Here is an 18823-nt window from a genome sequence, read left to right as displayed (position 1 = left end):
ATAAAGCCCAACAGAGGGCAGGAAACTGTACAATCACATGCAGCACAACATTTAAGTAGAAGAGAAGAAGAGATTGATGGTGAGTGGCTGATCAATTCCCACGTGACTTTTTTTTTTTTTTTCCAGACTTACTGTGTGGTGTTGAGTCTGGAATAGAAAAGCATGTGAAATAAGTAATGTCTTGAACTTGGATTATCACAAGGAGAGACTATGGAAGGGGTGAGGTGTCTTGTTGAGTGCTGGGCAGATTTTGGTGACTTGCTTTCTGCAGAAGTGATCTATCATGGAGCAGATGTGATCTTAAGCACTGGGACTGAACATGTGCTCGTTTTTAGTAGCCAAGAGAGAAGAGTTAAGGCAAGTGGGTTTCCCTGAATCTGTAGTATTGTTGTTTCAGTACAGATTAATGTCTAATGAAGGGAAAATGTTTTTTTGTTCCAGACTGTCCTACAGTTTGATTCTCCAGTCACATCCCTGGCCTTAAGTGCTGATCAGTGCAGTCTCTATGCTCTCTGTGAGAATCATCTCCTTTACTCTTCCACTCTTTATCCCGAATCCAGGTAAAACATTTTGACTCATCGTCTCTAGATAACCGATGACATTTTTCACTAAACGTTTTATGATCTTCCTGCACCATTACATGTTTCCTCGAAAACCTTGCTCTTTTGCTTTCCTTCAATTTTATCCACAGCTCCTTCTCAGCACAGCAGTGTGATGACCCTGCCTTGTCCGTGGTGTCCAGGGATTCCGTTCTCGTGAAAAATGGCAATGTGCTCTCTTTCACTATAGCAGAGGACCTACTCGTTACTGTCAGTCTACAGGAGTCTTTCTGGACTTTTCACCTCTATGAATTGCCGCATTGTTCAACCAGATCCCCGGTGTTTCAGAAACGTGCAGGACTTCAGGTCCCAGCTGTTACAGGAGTTCCTCAGAATGATGTGGATTTGCAGGCTAGGATGAGTTCAGCTCCAACATTGGCATGCATCTACCCCAACTCCTCACCTAAAGGACACGCTTGTAAACGTCACCCCTGTCTCGATCCTCTCCTTTTCAGGCTCTTATTTGGAGTTGATGCATCGCTTATAAATTCTCCCATCATTCTTTGTGGTTTACCTGATGGACGTCTTGTTTTTTTCCCGCTACTCCTACCTGCACTAACCGGCTCAAAGGGAGAACAAAAGCCACGAGTCCAGATTTTCTACAGCTTAGAGCAGCCAGTAGCATTTATTGGGACATCTGTTATTGGGGATCAGGGTCCACAATGCCTGGTTGTGATTGGTCAGAGGGGTAGAAGCCTGCTGATCAGGGCCAGTGAAAGAAGCTCTGTTGGAAAGGCAGCAGACTGCCGTAAGGTTCACAGTTTAATATTGTAGTTCTATAGTAATGAGTATTAAGTGGTTGTTTTTTTTTGATAACACTAAGCACTGTTGATCTCTTTCTAAAGGATTCATTGAACACGTTGTGCAGGGGCCTGTGGTATGTGCTCGTGTAGATGGTGACCATTTATACTACAGCACTGCCACAAACCTGTTCTGCTTGTCCCTGAGCAAGACCTTGACACCTTCATCATCCATCACAGCAGTGTCCGAGGGAGACCGCACAAGGCCAGAGAGTGTGGTTTGTCTAAACGTGTGTCGAGTAATCGCACTAACTGAGCCTTTCATCAGTCCTGCAGGTTCAGTGGTTTCCTCCTTAAATGAAACTTGGGGAAGCGAGAATGTTTGGTTTATTTTATTAACCAAAACTCAGTGATCTGTGACTGATTGATTGATTTGAGATGATATCTGGAATGGACAGAGAAGTATGTGTCTTTTTCTTCCTGTGTCAAATTCAGAACAGATGTCTCATTTGGTCAGAGTCCATGGTACTAATCAAAAGTGGTAATGTGAAACAAAAGATAATCACTTGAAATTGTCTTATTTCTAGCCATAAGCTAATATAATTGTAATAGCCATTTGGTCATGTTAGTTCCTTATCCAGACATTGTAAGCAAGGAATTTTATGTAACTGGACCTTTTACAAATTTTGTTTGAATAACCCTGCTACGGTTAAGCCCGGCGCACATGGGCGATTTTCCGTCGCAAGTGTATTGCGATTTTTGGACGCAAGTTTCCCCTCTAGTGTGCGCATTATCTGCGACCAGTGGGCGATTTGGGAAGGGGGATGCAGTTCACATGGAAATCACATGACTACTTCGCTGGCAGGGATCGGCTAAGCCTTTGGAGGTAATTGCTTCCTTATCGCAAAGACATGCATACGTGGCAATATCTCTGCAACAAGTCAGCGATTTGGCAATTTAAAAAAAAAAATTGTTGCAGAATATCAAGCATGTTTGATACCTGCAATCTGTCACAAGCAACAAAAAAATCACCGTCGCAAATATCCGCACACGAAGCGATTTTTCGCTTGTGTCAAAAAGTTGCGTGACCAAGCAACGGAAACTTGCCCGTGTGCGCCGGGCTTTACTTCATCTGAAAGTGGCTCATTAAGGTGGACTTAAAATATTTACCACGTGTTTATTTTGACCTGAAAAGTTTAAACAGCATTTTGCTTTGGACCATCAATTGAGGCCAAGACAGGTAGCAGTCACAAGATCTAAAAGAGAAAAGGCTGATATTTATTATATCACTATCAAAAAAATCATTTGATTTTGACAAAGAATATCATAAAGGTTCTGACTGCAAAGTTGAATTCTGGACAAAACGTTCTATTTCTATTGCTGTTGGAGTTTCGAGATGTTTCACTGCTGCACACGCTGCGTATCCTGTGTGTAAATGTTTTGCCAAGATAAAAAGTGTCCTGCGTTTTACGATTCCGGAGGTTGCTGAAGCAAGTGAGCAACAATATCACATCACCACCATGGGGCGTCCGACCTACTTTTAGCCAAAACAAGTCGGCATGGGCAAAAATGGTGGACTCCGCTCTCCCACCAGTGGAAAAGAAAAGGAAAGTGCCTAGTGAGTGCAACTCAAGATACAGCAGGGTTAGATGACTAGATCATTCTAGCTAGCGCTTAGCTATCTTACCCTTAGAGTGCATGAGCTCGATTCCACAGTATGGAGTTATACACTTAATGTTTTGACCTTGCATAGAAAGAAACGATACATTCATCTTTTGTTTCATGGAACTATTCACGAATGTCAACCACAAATTACATCCCTGTGACTCAAAACTCTCCGCGGTCAATGCAGCGTCACGGCGTTTTCCGTGCATCGCCATCTTGGTGTGATGCAGTTCCGTGGTTATGCTAATTAGTTAAAGCTCCTTGCGTTCGACTGTTTCCGTAGGGCCGTACTGTTTACCTCAAGAGGTAGGATATTCAGTCCCAAAGTAGAGAAAAGCGACCCTCAGCACATCAAATGATCACATTTCATCTGCATGATCTTGTTCTTGTGAGACATAGAAAAATGCCATGCACAAGTTTAAAAAAAAAAAAAAATTATTTTTTTGAAAATTTCAGATGACTTTGCAGTGAGCACCTTTAGCATCGTCTTTTTAGCAATTTTTGTTACTTGTGGTAAAACCATGCATCAAATATATGACTAATCATTTCAAAGTATAGGTTTACAAACTTTTGCACTTAAGCGTGTATATTGTATGAATTGTAGGCAGTGTTCAGCTCCTGGCTGTGTCTCTCAGTGGAAGACTTCTTCAGGTGACCCTCCCTCAGGACTCGGACAAAACCAGTGTGTCTAGACTGGCTTCAACACAAGCTGGGCAGAAAATCAAAGACCTCTTGGCTGGTATTGGAAATGTTTGGGAGAGGTGAGATTATTTTAAATTATCTAACTTGAGATGCTTTGAACAGAAGAAAAAAAACTGACACCATTGTGACAACTGAATTTTCCAGAGCAACAGTAGAGAAACAACAGCTGGAATTGAAGAATAACACACTCAAGCGTCTGAACCACGTTCTCAACGTCTGCCAATTGCTTTTAACCCGTCAGAAAAATGACCAAGAGGCGTGTGATCGCCAGCCGCCAATCAGCTGTCAGGGGGCAGCCAAATGGAGTACGCTACTTCAAAAAGACGCTTTGGTTGTCACTTGCATATTGGAAAACCAAAGTTCTTGTGCCTTAGACCAAGGATGGACTCTCTGCCTTCAAGTGCAGTCAAGTCTTTCTGTCAGTGCAGGGGGCTTGTCTCAAACTTACTCATTTGCTTCGATGAAATTAGACTGTGGTCAGAAAACCGAAGTGACATTACCTCTCGAAATCGACGGTGACTTAATTCTCCCAATCCAGATCCACTGCTCACTTGTGTACCCTTTACAGTCTTTACTTAACCCAGAGGAATACAGACAGCTTTCAACTAGTGACGCCTCACTATCACAATTTCTCACACACACCGGTTGCATCTGTCTGGCTCTGAACACGATAACGCTGGACTGGCTAGATGCCTTAAGGATAGGAGAGCCAGCCCCAAATGGTGACCATATTTCCAAACAAGTATTCTCAAACAGCACTTGGGAAGCCACTCGCATGCTCCTGAGCTCCAGACAGATTCACACAGATGAGCCGGCAGTGCCGAGGGCTGCTCCACGTACAGTAGCAATCCACATCTCCTCAGAGCTCCTGAGGAACCGGCTCAGCTTACGTGAGTGTAGCAGTGCACTTCTGTGTGTCTCCGTGCTCAAATGGCTGCTGTGTGGAACTACAGAGGGAAAAGACCTAGTGCAGAGTCCAGTAGTGTGTGCCAAAGGGCCGAACAGACAGGACGTCAGACTGCTAACCAAAGAGGTATGCTTGTGGATCGATTGCTGGAGATTTGATCTTTGGCTTCCTTGTAATGTATTATTCCAAATGCAGGATTGTACTAATAGTGTTTTTACTGTATAATGCACATTTATATATAGAAAATTACCTCAGTATTTTTGTATTATGCTTTTTTTTTTAGCATGATCAGACAGGAAATGGGTAGTAATTTGAGTTAATAGCATAAATTGTCATTTTTATAAATCCCCCCCCCCCCCCCCTTCCACTCATATCATGACAAATTTCACCTCCTGTGGGATGTATGCCTGGTTAGTGGTTTTTACTCAAAACTAAGGAGCATACACAGGAAGCGATTTGCTGCGATGTGGCAGCAAGCGATCATGTCAAGTCAGTGAAAGTCAGCGGCGTGTAGCGATGACGGGCAGAATAACCGCTGGTGACGCAAAGTGGGCAGAATTAAACTGCTCTCAACATTGAGGCGAATACAACTTGGGGGAAAGGATACCGTTGACTGGCAGATGATGCCACCATGGCATTCCACAAAACATTTACCGTAAGGAGACAACGTCTACAACTTTGTAAATGTGCTCTGTGTACATGTGTGATGCATATAAAATAGTTATTCCACGAAATTGAGTTGTACATGAGCTGATGAGGCGTGTACCGCCGGGTTGGCTATAAGTCATGTACGACTAGATTGAGTGGAATAATTGTTTTATTATATCCACATTAACTGGATTTTGAGAAACGGAGCATTTTTATTTTTTGCGAATTTGATAATTTTTTACAAAACGTTTGAAATCATTCCCGCTTAGAATGTAAACAAACCGGCAAAATGACAGTAGCAATCTGTGAAAAATGCAATAATAATTCTTGGGAGGAAAAAAAGATACATTTTTACCATCAAATACTTTTATTCCATGTTTTGTTGCTTTTCTTTTGTATTTTTGGGGGTTTTGTTTACGAGTAGAATTTTTATTTCGTCCTCGGTTGGTTCAACAACGTGCTCTGTCATTTTGTTTTTGGGTAATTTCGTGCCAAGTCACCAGATTTTAGAGAGAGTTCCCATCTGACCATCTCAGATTTTGTTCGGGGTTTTTTTTAATGTCCTTGTTACTAATAACTGCTGTGCAAAATTTTAGGCCAATATCTCCGCTAGTTTTGGAGATATTAAGCCTTCAAAAAGGGGGCATGGCCCCATATTTAGCATAAAAACGTGTTACAATCAAGGCAAGGCAAGTTTATTTATATAGCACATTTCATACACAGTGGCAGTTCAATGTGCTTTACAGAAGTAAAAGCAGAACAGTAAACAATAGAAAATAAAATTACATAAAATAATTGGGGAAGAAAAATAATAAGAATTAAACAATAGTAGAAATCTCATCTCATCTCATTATCTCTAGCCGCTTTATCCTGTTCTACAGGGTCGCAGGCAAGCTGGAGCCTATCCCAGCTGACTAGGGGCGAAAGGCGGGGTACACCCTGGACAAGTCGCCAGGTCATCACAGGGCTGACACATAGACACAGACAACCATTCACACTCACGTTCACACCTACGGTCAATTTAGAGTCACCAGTTAACCTAACCTGCATGTCTTTGGACTGTGGGGGAAACCGGAGCACCCGGAGGAAACCCACGCGGACACGGGGAGAACATGCAAACTCCGCACAGAAAGGCCCTCGCCGGCCCCGGGGCTCGAACCCAGGACCTTCTTGCTGTGAGGCGACAGCGCTAACCACTACACCACCGTGCCGCCCAATAGTAGAAATAAAATAATAAAATGAAATAAAAGTTCAAAAAAGGAATCAGCCTCGAGATTAATTATTATGGGTTTAACTCATAAAGCGCGCTCTTCCCGTGGCTCTTCCACGAGGATCACCAAAAATTGTCCCGTAGACAAAATCTACGAGGATCACCAAATAAAATCGTCCAAATAAAATCGTCCCGCAGACAAAATCTACGAGGATCACCAAAAATCGTCCCGCAGACAAAATCTACGAGGATCACATAAAGCGCGCTCTTCCCGTGGCTCTTCCACAAGGATCACCAAAAATCGTCCCGCAGACACAATCTACGAGGATCACCAAATAAAATCGTCCCGCAGACAAAATCTACGAGGATCACAGTAACAAAGAATAAAAGTAAAATAATTAAAATCCAAGATTAAAAAGAAATTAAAATAAAGTAAAATCATTAAAATCAAAATTAAAAGAAATTATCTCATCTCATTATCTCTGGCCGCTTTATCCTTCTACAGGGTCACAGGCAAGCTGGAGCCTATCCCAGCTGACTACGGGCAAAAGGCGGGGTACATCCTGGACAAGTCGCCAGGTCATCACAGGGCTGACACATAGACACAGACAACCATTCACATTCACACCTACGGTCAATTTAGAGCCACCAGTTAGCCTAACCTGCATGTCTTTGGACTGTGGGGGAAACCGGAGCACCCGGAGGAAACCCACGCGGACACGGGGAGAACATGCAAACTCCACACAGAAAGGCCCTCGCCGGACCCGGGGTTCGAACCCAGGACCTTCTTGCTGTGAGGCGACAGCGCTAACCACTACACCACCGTGCCGCCCTAAAAGAAATTATGTTAAAGGAAATTAATTACTTGGGTAAAAATTAATCAAGTGAAAGCATCTGAAAACAGCTTTGCCTTGAGCCTGGATTTAAAACTAACAACAGTAGAAGCATTTTTGATATCATCTGGAAGTTGGTTCCAAAGCTTAGCAGCATAGCAACTAAAGGCTGCTTCACCACACTTCGTTTTGACAGCTGGTATTACTAGCAAGTTTTTCTCTTGTGATCTTAGAGACCTAGTTGGTGCATATAATTGAAACATATCCAGTAGGTAGCTGGGTCCCATCCCATTTAATGTTTTAAATAGAAGAAGTAGTGCTTTAAAGTCAATTCTATAGCTCACTGGGAGCCAGTGCAGAGACCTTAGGATTGGAGTGATATGGACTACCCTTTTTGTTCTTGTAAGAACCCTTGCTGCTGCATTTTGGATTAGTTGAAGCTCTTTGATGGTCTTTTTTGGAAGACCTGTGAAAAGGCTATTGCAGTAATCAACCCTACTGGAGATGAAAGCATGAATAAGTTTTTCTAGATCATGTTTTGACATGAGACCCCTGAGTTTAGAAATGTTTTTTAGGTGATAGAATGCAGACTTTTTTACCACTTTCATATGACTGTTGAAGTTAAGTTCGCTGTCAATAAGGACACCAAGGTTTCTGACAGTATCCTTTGCTTTAAGCCCCTTAGTTTCAAGAACAGTGGCAATCCTAAGCCTTTCCTCCTTTTTGCCAAATATAATTGCTTCAGTTTTATCTGCGTTCAGCTGAAGAAAATTGAGAGACATCCATTTGTTAATTTGGTCAATGCATCTATGAAGAGACTCAAGAGGGGCATAGTCATTAGGTGACATAGCTAAGTAAAGCTGAGTGTCATCTGCATAGCTATGGAAGTTTATTGAGTTATTCTTAATAATTTGTCCAAGTGGGAGCATATAAAGGTTGAATAGTAATGGTCCCAGGATTGAGCCCTGGGGAACCCCACAGTTCAAGGACACGGGTGATGAACTGTGGCCTCCAATGGCCACATAAAAAAAATCTTTGTTGTAGGTAGGATTTTAACCAGTTGATTACTATACCAGTAAATCCAACCCAATGCTCCAGTCGATGTAACAGTATGGAATGATCTACCGTGTCAAATGCAGCACTTAAGTCTAAAAGCACCAAGACTGATGTTTTACCAGCATCAGAATTAAGACGTAGGTCATTCATGACTTTAGTAAGAGCTGTTTCAGTGCTATGATTGGCACGAAAACCTGACTGAAACTTATCAAAACATCCGTTTAATGTCAGGAAGGCAATTAATTGATTAAAAACAAATTTTTCAATTATTTTACCAACGAATGGCAAATTGGATATGGGCCTGTAGTTGTTGAGTACTGAGACATCCAGGTTATTCTTTTTCAGTAGGGGTTTTACAACCGCTTTTTTCAGAGATGAGGGAAACATGCCAGTTCGTAAAGAGGTGTTGATAATCTGAAGTACCTCGTCTGATATTAGGTGAAGAACAGATTTGAAAAAGACTGTAGGTAAAATGTCCAGTTCAGATGTGGAGGAGCTGAGACTTTGTACTGTTTTTCTCAGAGTCTCAACATCAATTAAACTAAATGTTGACATTGTATTACGACCCCCTCTCTCGTTATCCAATGGTTCCAGATTTTGAAGTGTTTGCACCTGTGTGGCTATATTCATACATATTTTATCAATCTTTCCTTTGAAAAAAGATGCAAAGTCGTTGCATGTATTAACTGAGAGAAATTCAGAAGGCATTTGTTTTGATGGGTTTGTTAGCTTTTCAACTGTAGAAAATAGCACACGGGCATTGTTGATATTCCTATTAATAATGTCAGCAAAAAAAGACTGTCTTGCTTTAGAAATTTCTAAGTTGTATTTACATAACATCCCTTTGTAGATTTGATAATGAATCTGGAGTTTAGATTTACGCCATTTTCTTTCAGACTTTCAGATTACTACAAATTTTAATTTGCGTTTTGTACAGTGGTGCTTGAAAGTTTGTGAACCCTTTAGAATTTTCTATATTTCTGCACAAATGTGACCAAAAACAATATCAGATTTTCACACAAGTCCTAAAAGTAGATAAAGAGAACCCAGTTAAACAAATGAGACAAAAATATTATATTTGGTCATTTATTTATTGAGGAAAATGATCCAATATTACATATCTGTGAGTGGCAAAAGTATGTGAACCTTTGCTTTCAGTATCTGGTGTGACCCCCTTGTGCAGCAATAACTGCAGCTAAACGTTTGCGGTAACTGTTGATCAGTCCTGCAGACCGGCTTGGAGGAATTTTAGCCCATTCCTCCGTACAGAACAGCTTCAACTCTGGGATGTTGGTGGGTTTCCTCACATGAACTGCTCGCTTCAGGCCACAACATTTCGATTGGATTAAGGTCAGGACTTTGACTTGGCCATTCCAAAACATTAACTTTATTCTTCTTTAACCATTCTTTGGTAGAACGACTTGTGTGCTTAGGGTCGTTGTCTTGCTACATGACCCACCTTTTCTTGAGATTCAGTTCATGGACAGATGCCCTGACATTTTCCTTTAGAATTTGCTGGTATAATTCAGAATTCATTGTTCCATCAATGATGGCAAGCCATCCTGGCCCAGATGCAGCAAAACAGACCCAAACCATGATACTGCCACCACCATGTTTCACAGATGGGATAATGCTGGAATGCAGTGTTTTCCTTTCTCCAAACATAACGCTTCTCATTGAAACCAAAAAGTTCTATTTTGGTCTCATCCGTCCACAGAACATTTTTCCAATAGCCTTCTGGCTTGTCCATGTGATTTTTAGCAAACTGCAGATGAGCAACAATATTCTTTTTGGAGAGCAGTGGCTTTCTCCTTGCAACCCTGCCATGCACACCATTGTTGTTCAGTGTTCTCCTGATGGTGGACTCATGAACATTAACATTAGCCAATGTGAAAGAGGCCTTCAGTTGCTTAGAAGTTGCCCTAGGGTCCTTTGTGACCTTGCCGATTATTACACACCTTGCTCTTGGAGTGATCTTTGTTTGTTGACCACTCCTGGGGAGGGTAACAATGGTCTTGAATTTCCTCCATTTGTACACAATCTGTCTGACTGTGGATTGGTGGAGTCCAAACTCTTTAGAGATGGTTTTGTAACCTTTTCCAGTCTGATGAGCATCAACAACGCTTTTTCTGAGGTCCTCAGAAATCTCCTTTGTTCGTGCCATGATACACTTCCACAAACATGTGTTGTGAAGATCAGCCTTTGATAGATCCCTGTTCTTTAAATAAAACAGGGTGCCCACTCACACCTGATTGTCATCCCATTGATTGAAAACACCTGACTCTAATTTCACCTTCAAATTAACTGCTAATCCTAGAGGTTCACATACTTTTGCCACTCACAGATATGTAATATTGGATCATTTTCTTCAGTAAATAAATGACCAAGTATATTTTTGTCTCACTTGTTTAACTGGGTTCTCTTTATCTACTTTTAGGACTTCTGTGAAAATCTGATGTTTTAGGTCATATTTATGCAGAAATATAGAAAATTCTAAAGGGTTCACAAACTTTCAAGCACCACTGTAGCATAGTGGAATTTCTAGGTAGTGGTGAAACTGTTCTCATGCCCAATTCTTCAAAAACTCTACTACCAGTACCTTCCAATTACGTTACAGGCATTTAGCAGACACACTCTTATCTAGAGCAACGTACGACAAGCAGACACATACCCAGCACCTGAGGAGCAGTTGGGCATTAGGTGCCTTGCTCAAGGGCACTACAACCATGGATTTTCCTCCCGGTCCAGAGAATCGAACCAGCAACCCTTTGAGCCCATGGCTGCCTCACAGACACAAGTTGTCCACATCCCACTCTAAACTGTCGATTCCCAGAAAACAGCTGGACATACAGACTGACAGGACAGATCAGTAAACATAGCAAGCAAATAAAGATTAGTAGACCAATGACAAAGTAAGAGATCTGGCCCAGAATTACAAAAAAAAAAGTGTGATATGAAAGAATCCAAAATAAACACTGGCTAAAAATAAATGGTGGAATCAAATTCTTGGAGGATTTGGGGGCTTTCGTTATCCTGCTACAAGTTGCACCCCGTGCACTGCTCAATTTAGTTGCTGTTGTCTTAATATACTAAGTAACTTTAAAAACGCACAATGGAAATTCAACACGATATCACTTTAGATCCTTGCATATATTTGAAATTTATGATATTGTATGTAATGCACACACATCTTGAAACATCGATAAAGGACATTTATTGTCAAACTCAAGAATTAATTCACAATAAAAAAATTCAAAGTGACAGTTGGTCCATGTTCGGACCGTCATGCTGGAGATTCTGGGTCTGTGTCGTCCAGGGGTCTCAGCAGCAGTGACTGAGGGTGTCAGGAATCTGTCACGGAGGTGAGCTAGCCTGATGTGCTGATCCTGAACTGGCGTCGTGACTCGAGGCTGACCAGGGCGTGGACGATCCCTGGTGCTCCCCGTCTGTCTGTAACGCTGACTCAAACGGGAAATGGTCGAATGATGAACACCGAAGTGCCGGGCGACCTCTGTCTGTGTACTTCCGGCACGCAACATCCCGATGGCCTGTTCACGTTGATTTTGGCTTAGGCGTGGCATCTTCAGTAATGACAATTTTCCCATCATTGCCCCCGGGTATTTATAGGCAAGATTGTGTGTACAGTGTATGCAAAATTTGTTTGAAAATTAAAGCCTGTCCATGTCATTGACTACCCGAGTCATATTGTACGTTATTGAGTACAACTCCCTTAAATTCTGATTTGAGCACAGATTTGGAACTTATTCGGGCGGAACAAAGTTATTTTTCCATTGTGATATATTTCTTTTCTTCTTGAGATAAACTCAGCACGAATTCAGCAAGTTTTATCAATGTGCGTTTTTAAAGTTAGTGTATATTCCTCGTTTCACTTCAGCCTGTTTTAATGCAGACTAGTTCTTGCTATCATTTGGAAAAACAAAAACCTCTATAAATGTCTGATTTAAAAACTCCATACCATTTTATAATATTACAAAAACTTCTTATAACCCATTTCTCAGTCTTATGGTTACTGTACTATTGCTATTAATGTACTGTTATGCTCTGTCCATATCTGTAGGTTATATTGAGTGACTTTCTCTCTGAAGGACCTCTGTCTGTTGTGGAGGTTCAGGTAGAGAGCGTTTCCATGTCTGCAGTGTGTGGATTACATCATGCTGTCCTGCGACGTGTTCAGGTGCGCATACATACGAAAAATCTCCCCACTGTGAAAATCAAGCTTACTTGTACAGTTAATGTAATGAGTCATGCTTTCAGGCCCTTCTGAAGGATACTGCTGTGAAAACTGAGAAGCTTGCAGAGCTCAGAGGACAGCGCTTATGTGAGGCTGTTCGGCAGATGGAGGTAAAACCCACATCTAATCATAACCCATGTCCGCTTGCACGTACTGAGATCACCAGGCATGTTAGCAAGATAATGAGGGGGAAAAAAAAAAAAAAAACAGTGACTCACTAACAAAGTTTATTTCAGCGTCTTTATAAGGACCTGCAGGACTTTCGTGACCCAGCTGATGGAGTTACGAAGACAAGGAGGATGTCAGAGTCACTGTTACACCTTTACCTGCAACTCCGAGAGAAGCCACTGGTCATTCTGTGAACGCGCGCACACTAGTTTAAACTAATCAGTTTGGTTACACTAGGGAACAATGTAAAATAAGCAAATGTATGCATAAGTTTCATATTTTTTTTGGGGGGGGGATGAAAATGTATTTAATTTTTCATGTGTATTTATAGTCCGTGGCTTTATTTTCATCCTATATTTATCTTGAATGCTTTTTATTTTCATTCTAACACATTTATTCATCTTTGGGTTTCAATGCATAATAGTCCATAAAGTTAGTTTACTTCCATTATTTAAGCTGTGCATAAAAATACATTGTCAATAAAAATCTATCTGTCTTTAAAAAAAAAAAATCTGGAATCATTTCCCTTCAGAAAACCATTAGTGGGGCGGCACGGTGGTGTAGTGGTTAGCGCTGTCGCCTCACAGCAAGAAGGTCCAGGTTCGAGCCCCGTGACCGACGAGGGCCTTTCTGTGCAGAGTTTGCATGTTCTCCCCGTGTCCGCGTGGGTTTCCTCCGGGTGCTCCGGTTTCCCCCACAGTCCAAAGACATGCAGGTTAGGTTAACTGGTGACTCTAAATTGACTGTAGGTGTGAATGTGAGTGTGAATGGTTGTCTAGGTCTATGTGTCAGCCCTGTGATGACCTGGCGACTTGTCCAGGGTGTACCCCGCCTTTCGCCCGTAGTCAGCTGGGATAGGCTCCAGCTTGCCTGCGACCCTGTAGAAGGATAAAGCAGCTAGAGATGATGAGATGAAAACCATTAGTGACTAAATATAGTGCTGCAAAAAGTTCATGCATTAAACATATGCCATGGTGTGTGTGTGTGTGTGTAGCCTTATATAAAACTGAATGTGGGATTGTCTTGGACAGACTTTGTTCCTTGAAAATGTTTTAACAATCTAACATGCATCCAGTCATCAGCTGATTTTACTTTCAAGTAATAATACAAGCCTTGTGATTTGAGTGTGAGGAAGAAAAATGCTCAAACAATTTATTTCCTATAACGTAATGGCCTAAGTGCATCCCCACTTGCTGTTATTAAATCATGCACATGCTTTTATGCACAGGTGTTACTAAGAAAAAGCACATTACAAATGTCTCCCTCAACCCTCAGTCTACTTCATCGAATCATAGTGCAAATTTTGATGGTGTATGACTCTTTAATGGTAACAATATTGAAGCTTTCAGGAATAGACAAATCATACACTGATTTTTTTTTTTGGTCTAGTCCAGTATTTTCTAAAAACACCAGTTATCACATCGTCTTCACCCGTCCAGTGTATTCTTGATTGGGTCCCTTTCCTAGGGTTTCTTGGCTAAGTACGTACAGCCGGCTAGCCACTCCTCTGCTGCACTGCTTTTGGTCATGGACAATTTAAAGTAGCCAGTTAGCCTAACCTGCATGTCTTTAGACTGTGGGGGGAAACCGGAGCACCCGGAGGAAACCCACGCAGACACGGGGAGAACATGCAAACTCCGCACAGAAAGGCCCCGTCCAGAGTGCGAATTACCCCACCATAATTGGGGGGGTACCATCATGGTCCACTATCATATCAATCCCCCCCCCCCGGTCCTGTCCCATCTCGTCTATGGAAGTCGGTGTCAGTAACTCAACACAATAACTCTGAACAATAATTTTTGATGTCATTAAGAAGCATGACAAACCATACAGTACTACCACAGAAGAAAAAGAGCAGTACAACCTGATAACCTTTGTCAGAACAAACTGGGTATCAACACTACAAATGAGTCACATACAGTATATACACACATGCAGAACAGTCCTGCTGAATGTCTTGCTCTCTTTCGTCCTGCTGTGCCTCTCCTGTCTGCTGGGAACCCATTTTCTTTATTCACATGAACAGTGTATAAAACCTAACTGCACCTACACTTGTACTGTAATTGTCTGTAGATCTTAGTGCTAATATTTACTACTTATGCCTTTAGCACCAAAAAAATGCCTGATGTCTGGCCCTTTTCTTTTCCTCATGTTTGACCTACTGTCTCTGTGAATAAACTCAAACAGGGTACTCAGATGAAACTATAACTATCTTAAAAATAAAACAAAAGGAATGTAAGTAAAAACAATAGAAAACATCCATGTACTAGGCTATTTTGCCTAGGCTAGCCTACTACCTGGCTCTTTTTATGTTGCCCCAAGTCCCCAGAGGTTCTGGTTGTAATTTTACATAGGCTTAGCTCGGCCTACATCAGAACTTCTTGTGCCTAATCACACACACACACACACACACACACAGGATGGGCCTATGTGCCAAATGAATTTCAGAAGGGCACAATTTATTCATGATAAAATGAGAATGGAAACATATGGAGTTCTTCTTTGAAATGAGAATCGTTTCTATACCACACTGTAATAAGCTTGATTTAAATAGAGACTTAGCTTATCTTGCTAACTAACGTTGGTAACTAACGTTAACGTCTGTCCACTGTAGCCTTCTGGCCTCAGTGGGTAAGTAATTCAGTGTATAAAGACGTGACATGAGCTGAAAGAACAAATCACTTTAATAAATGAAAGTTGTAAAATAACACATTTTCAACAGGCTAAAAGTTGGTTAGCAACTAACATTACCAATGCACATCTGCTGCAAACCATAGACTGTATAAATTGCTGCAAACCCATGGTGAATCAACTGAATACGGTGTGGACTAGAAGCTGTTGCTTCTAGCGCAGGGTTTTTCAAAGTGTGGGGCGCGTCTCCCCTAGGGGGCGCCAGAGTTCTTCAGGGGGGCGCAACGTGAGGAAAAATAAACCAGAATAAGTTACTATTGCGGACATTTAGCGAACTTCAGCTAGTCTTTGCCAGAGACAAAATGGATCAATTTTTGGCACCTAAAGCTACAGTGAGTGAGGAGACAGAGTCTGGGCCAAGCAAAAAAAGAAGGAAGTATGATCACGATTATTTAAAGTTTGGATTTTCATGGACTGGATCTGAAGATGCTCCACTGCCACAGTGTGTTGTCTGCCAAGAGATGCTAGCTAACGATGCTATGAGATGTTTAAAACGTGTAAAACAAGATGTTTAAAAAAAAAAGCACAGATGTTTAAAATGTGTAAAAAAAAAAAAAAGAGGTTTTCAAAAAGCACAGATGTTTTAAATGTGTAAAAAAAGATGTTTTCAAAAAGCACAGATGTTTAAAATGTGTAAAAAAAAAAGGTTTTCAAAAAGCACAGATGTTTAAAATGTGAAAAAATGTTTTAATAAAGCTCATATGTTTTAAATGTGTAAAAAAAGATGTTTTCAAAAAGCACAGATGTTTAAAATGTGTAAAAAAAAAAGGTTTTCAAAAAGCACAGATGTTTAAAATGTGAAAAAATGTTTTAATAAAGCTCATATGTTTTAAAATGTGTAAAAAATGTTTTCAAAAAGCAGATGTTTAAAATGTGTAAAAAAAAGATGTTTTAATAAAGCTCATATGTTTTAAATGTGTAAAAAAAGAGGTTTTCAAAAAGCACAGATGTTTTAAATGTGTAAAAAAGAGGTTTTCAAAAAGCACAGATGTTTAAAATGTGTAAAAGAAAAAAAAGTGTACAACACCCATTTTTTTAAAATACGAATGGAACATTAAGTATAGCAACAACAAAAATTGGGGGGGGGGGGGGGGGGGGGCGCTGTTGTTTATTTGCTCTCTGCGGGGGGGAGGGGGGGGCTGACTCTCCCACACTTTGAGAACCCCTGCTCTAGCGCGTTCTAGCGCTGCGGTGACTAAAAATGGTACGGTCCACAATAGGGGTGTCTGTCTGAAATTGATTTACATTAAAATGTTCCTACAATAGGGGCGGCACGGTGGTGTAGTGGTTAGCGCTGTTGCCTCACAGCAAGAAGGTCCTGGGTTCGAGCCCCAGGGTCGGCGAGGGCCTTTCTGTGTGGAGTTTGCATGTTCTCCCCGTGTCCGTGTGGGTTTCCTCCGGGTGCTCCGGTTTCCCCCACAGTCCAAAGACATTCAGGTTAGGTTAACTGGTGACTCTAAATTGACCGTAGGTGTGAATGAGAGTGTGAATGGTTGTCTGTGTCTATGTGTCAGCCCTGTGACGACCTGGCGACTTGTCCAGGGTGTACCCCGCCCTTCGCCCGTAGTCAGCTGGGATAGGCTCCAGCTTGCCTGCGACCCTGTAGAAGGATAAAGCGGCTAGAGATAATGAGATGTTCCTACAATAAGAATGCCGAATGGGAGTTGGTTTGAATTATATATTCCTTCTCACAATATCAGAAAAAATATCGGACCCCCCCAAAACTTATATTTTTGTCTCTTTGGGGGTACTGGCTCTTCATTGGGGGGTATAGTATCCCCCAGTACCCCCCGTAATTCGAACTATGGCCCCGTCAATCGCTGGGCTGGAACCTAGAACCTTCTTGCTGTGAGGTGAAGGTGCTAACCACTGCACCACCATGCCACCCCAATTATCGTATATGAGAGCATATTAATGCAACACGATGTTTTCCCATTCTGCTAGGTCATATTAGTGACATCCTCAAGTGAGAGGACATTTGCCAGCAAGCAAAGAAATTAAGGTTATGGAAAGTCTACCTTGCAATATTAAGTAGCCAATGAAATTTAACCCTTTTTTTTTTTGACAACGTTAAGTGATAACTGGCATTAACTGATGTCAACTGGTGCCAATTAAGTCAACGGTCAAGCGTTCTTTTTTAACATTATATTTTTTTTAACACTTTTCAAAAAAAACACTGGATTGAACATCTAAGCTTCACCATACACATATTGGTCTATCTCCCTACACAAACCTTTGGTGTTCCACTGATAAACAAGTGGTGAAGGATGAGCTCTGTGTCACACTTTCAGAGATTTTTGAAAGAAGTAGCAAGCTTATGGCATTAAGCTGCATGACCACACCAATGAGGAACTTAAACAGATACAACAGTCAGAAATGGGCAAAATTTGGCTGGTGCACTCTTCGATTGACTCAATTCGCCAGTAAAAAACAAAGAGGAGTGTGGTATATTTAAAAGTTTATTGAATTAAAGTGTTGTGTAGCAACTAAAGTTATGTATCTTTGGTTGATGAATGGGTTTGATAATTGCTTGTGACTGTTACAGCAGCAGCTAAATGACAGGACTGGTCACAGGGGACTGAGTTCACTGTGGTGAGGAACATCAAGTGCTATTGGTGGACCCCTGGAAGGTGCTGATGCACATAAATTTGGGCTTTATGAAACAGTCTGTGATAACTCCAGATAAGGAGTCGGCAGCCTTAAAATACCCTTAAGACTCCTTTCCTAAGCTGTCGGAGGCAATTCAAAGCTGGTGTCTTTGTCAGACCACAGATAAAGAAGATCCTTGAATGCAAGTAATTCCCCCAAGAATCCAACTAGGAAGGAGAAAGTGGCCTGGAACAGTTTCGCAGTGGTTCAAGGCTTCCTGGGCAATCAGAAAGACGAAAACTATGCAGAGCTGGTTGAGATTCTGGTGAAGAACTATGGCACAATGGGCTGTAGGATGTCTCTCAGAGTCCATATCCTTGATGCTTATCTTGAGAAATTCAAGGAGAATATGGGAATGTACTCGGACAAACATAGTGAGTGCTTCTACAAGGATATACTGGACTTTGAATGCCGTTAACAAGAACAATATAAGGAGAACATGATATGAAATTACAATTGGGGGCTGCTTTGTGAAAGTGATGTACAATATAATTGTAAATCTCAAAAACTGCTCACTTCTAAGTCGTTTGTGGTCATTTTTGTGTAACATTTTAGTATAAATACATGTTTTTGATTCATTTTTTTCTGGCTTTATGTGAATTAAAAGATGAAAATTCATCTACAGTTGTGTTCAAAATAATAGCAGTGTGTTTAAAAACGTGAGTAAAGCTCAAAATCCTTATAATAGTTTTTATTTCCATGC

General features: G+C 41.2%; 1 protein-coding gene across 1 annotated transcript; it reads left to right on the top strand.

The window, feature by feature from the left end:
- The first annotated feature begins 1 nt into the window (after nt 1).
- On the top strand, nt 2-13385 carry faap100 (FA core complex associated protein 100). Its single transcript, XM_060940057.1, has 10 exons — nt 2-79; nt 203-357; nt 442-560; nt 692-1347; nt 1445-1675; nt 3609-3765; nt 3851-4739; nt 12439-12555; nt 12636-12722; nt 12849-13385. The coding sequence occupies exons 2-10, from the start codon at nt 211-213 to the stop codon at nt 12972-12974; spliced, it is 2529 nt and encodes an 842-aa protein (XP_060796040.1). The 5' UTR covers nt 2-79; nt 203-210; the 3' UTR covers nt 12975-13385.
- The last annotated feature ends 5438 nt before the right edge of the window (nt 13386-18823 follow it).

This window comes from Neoarius graeffei, chromosome 14 (genome assembly GCF_027579695.1).
Source record: "Neoarius graeffei isolate fNeoGra1 chromosome 14, fNeoGra1.pri, whole genome shotgun sequence".
NCBI lineage: Eukaryota > Metazoa > Chordata > Actinopteri > Siluriformes > Ariidae > Neoarius > Neoarius graeffei.
Note: the sequence above shows the minus strand (reverse complement) of the source record. Positions and strands in the feature narration are given on the sequence as shown.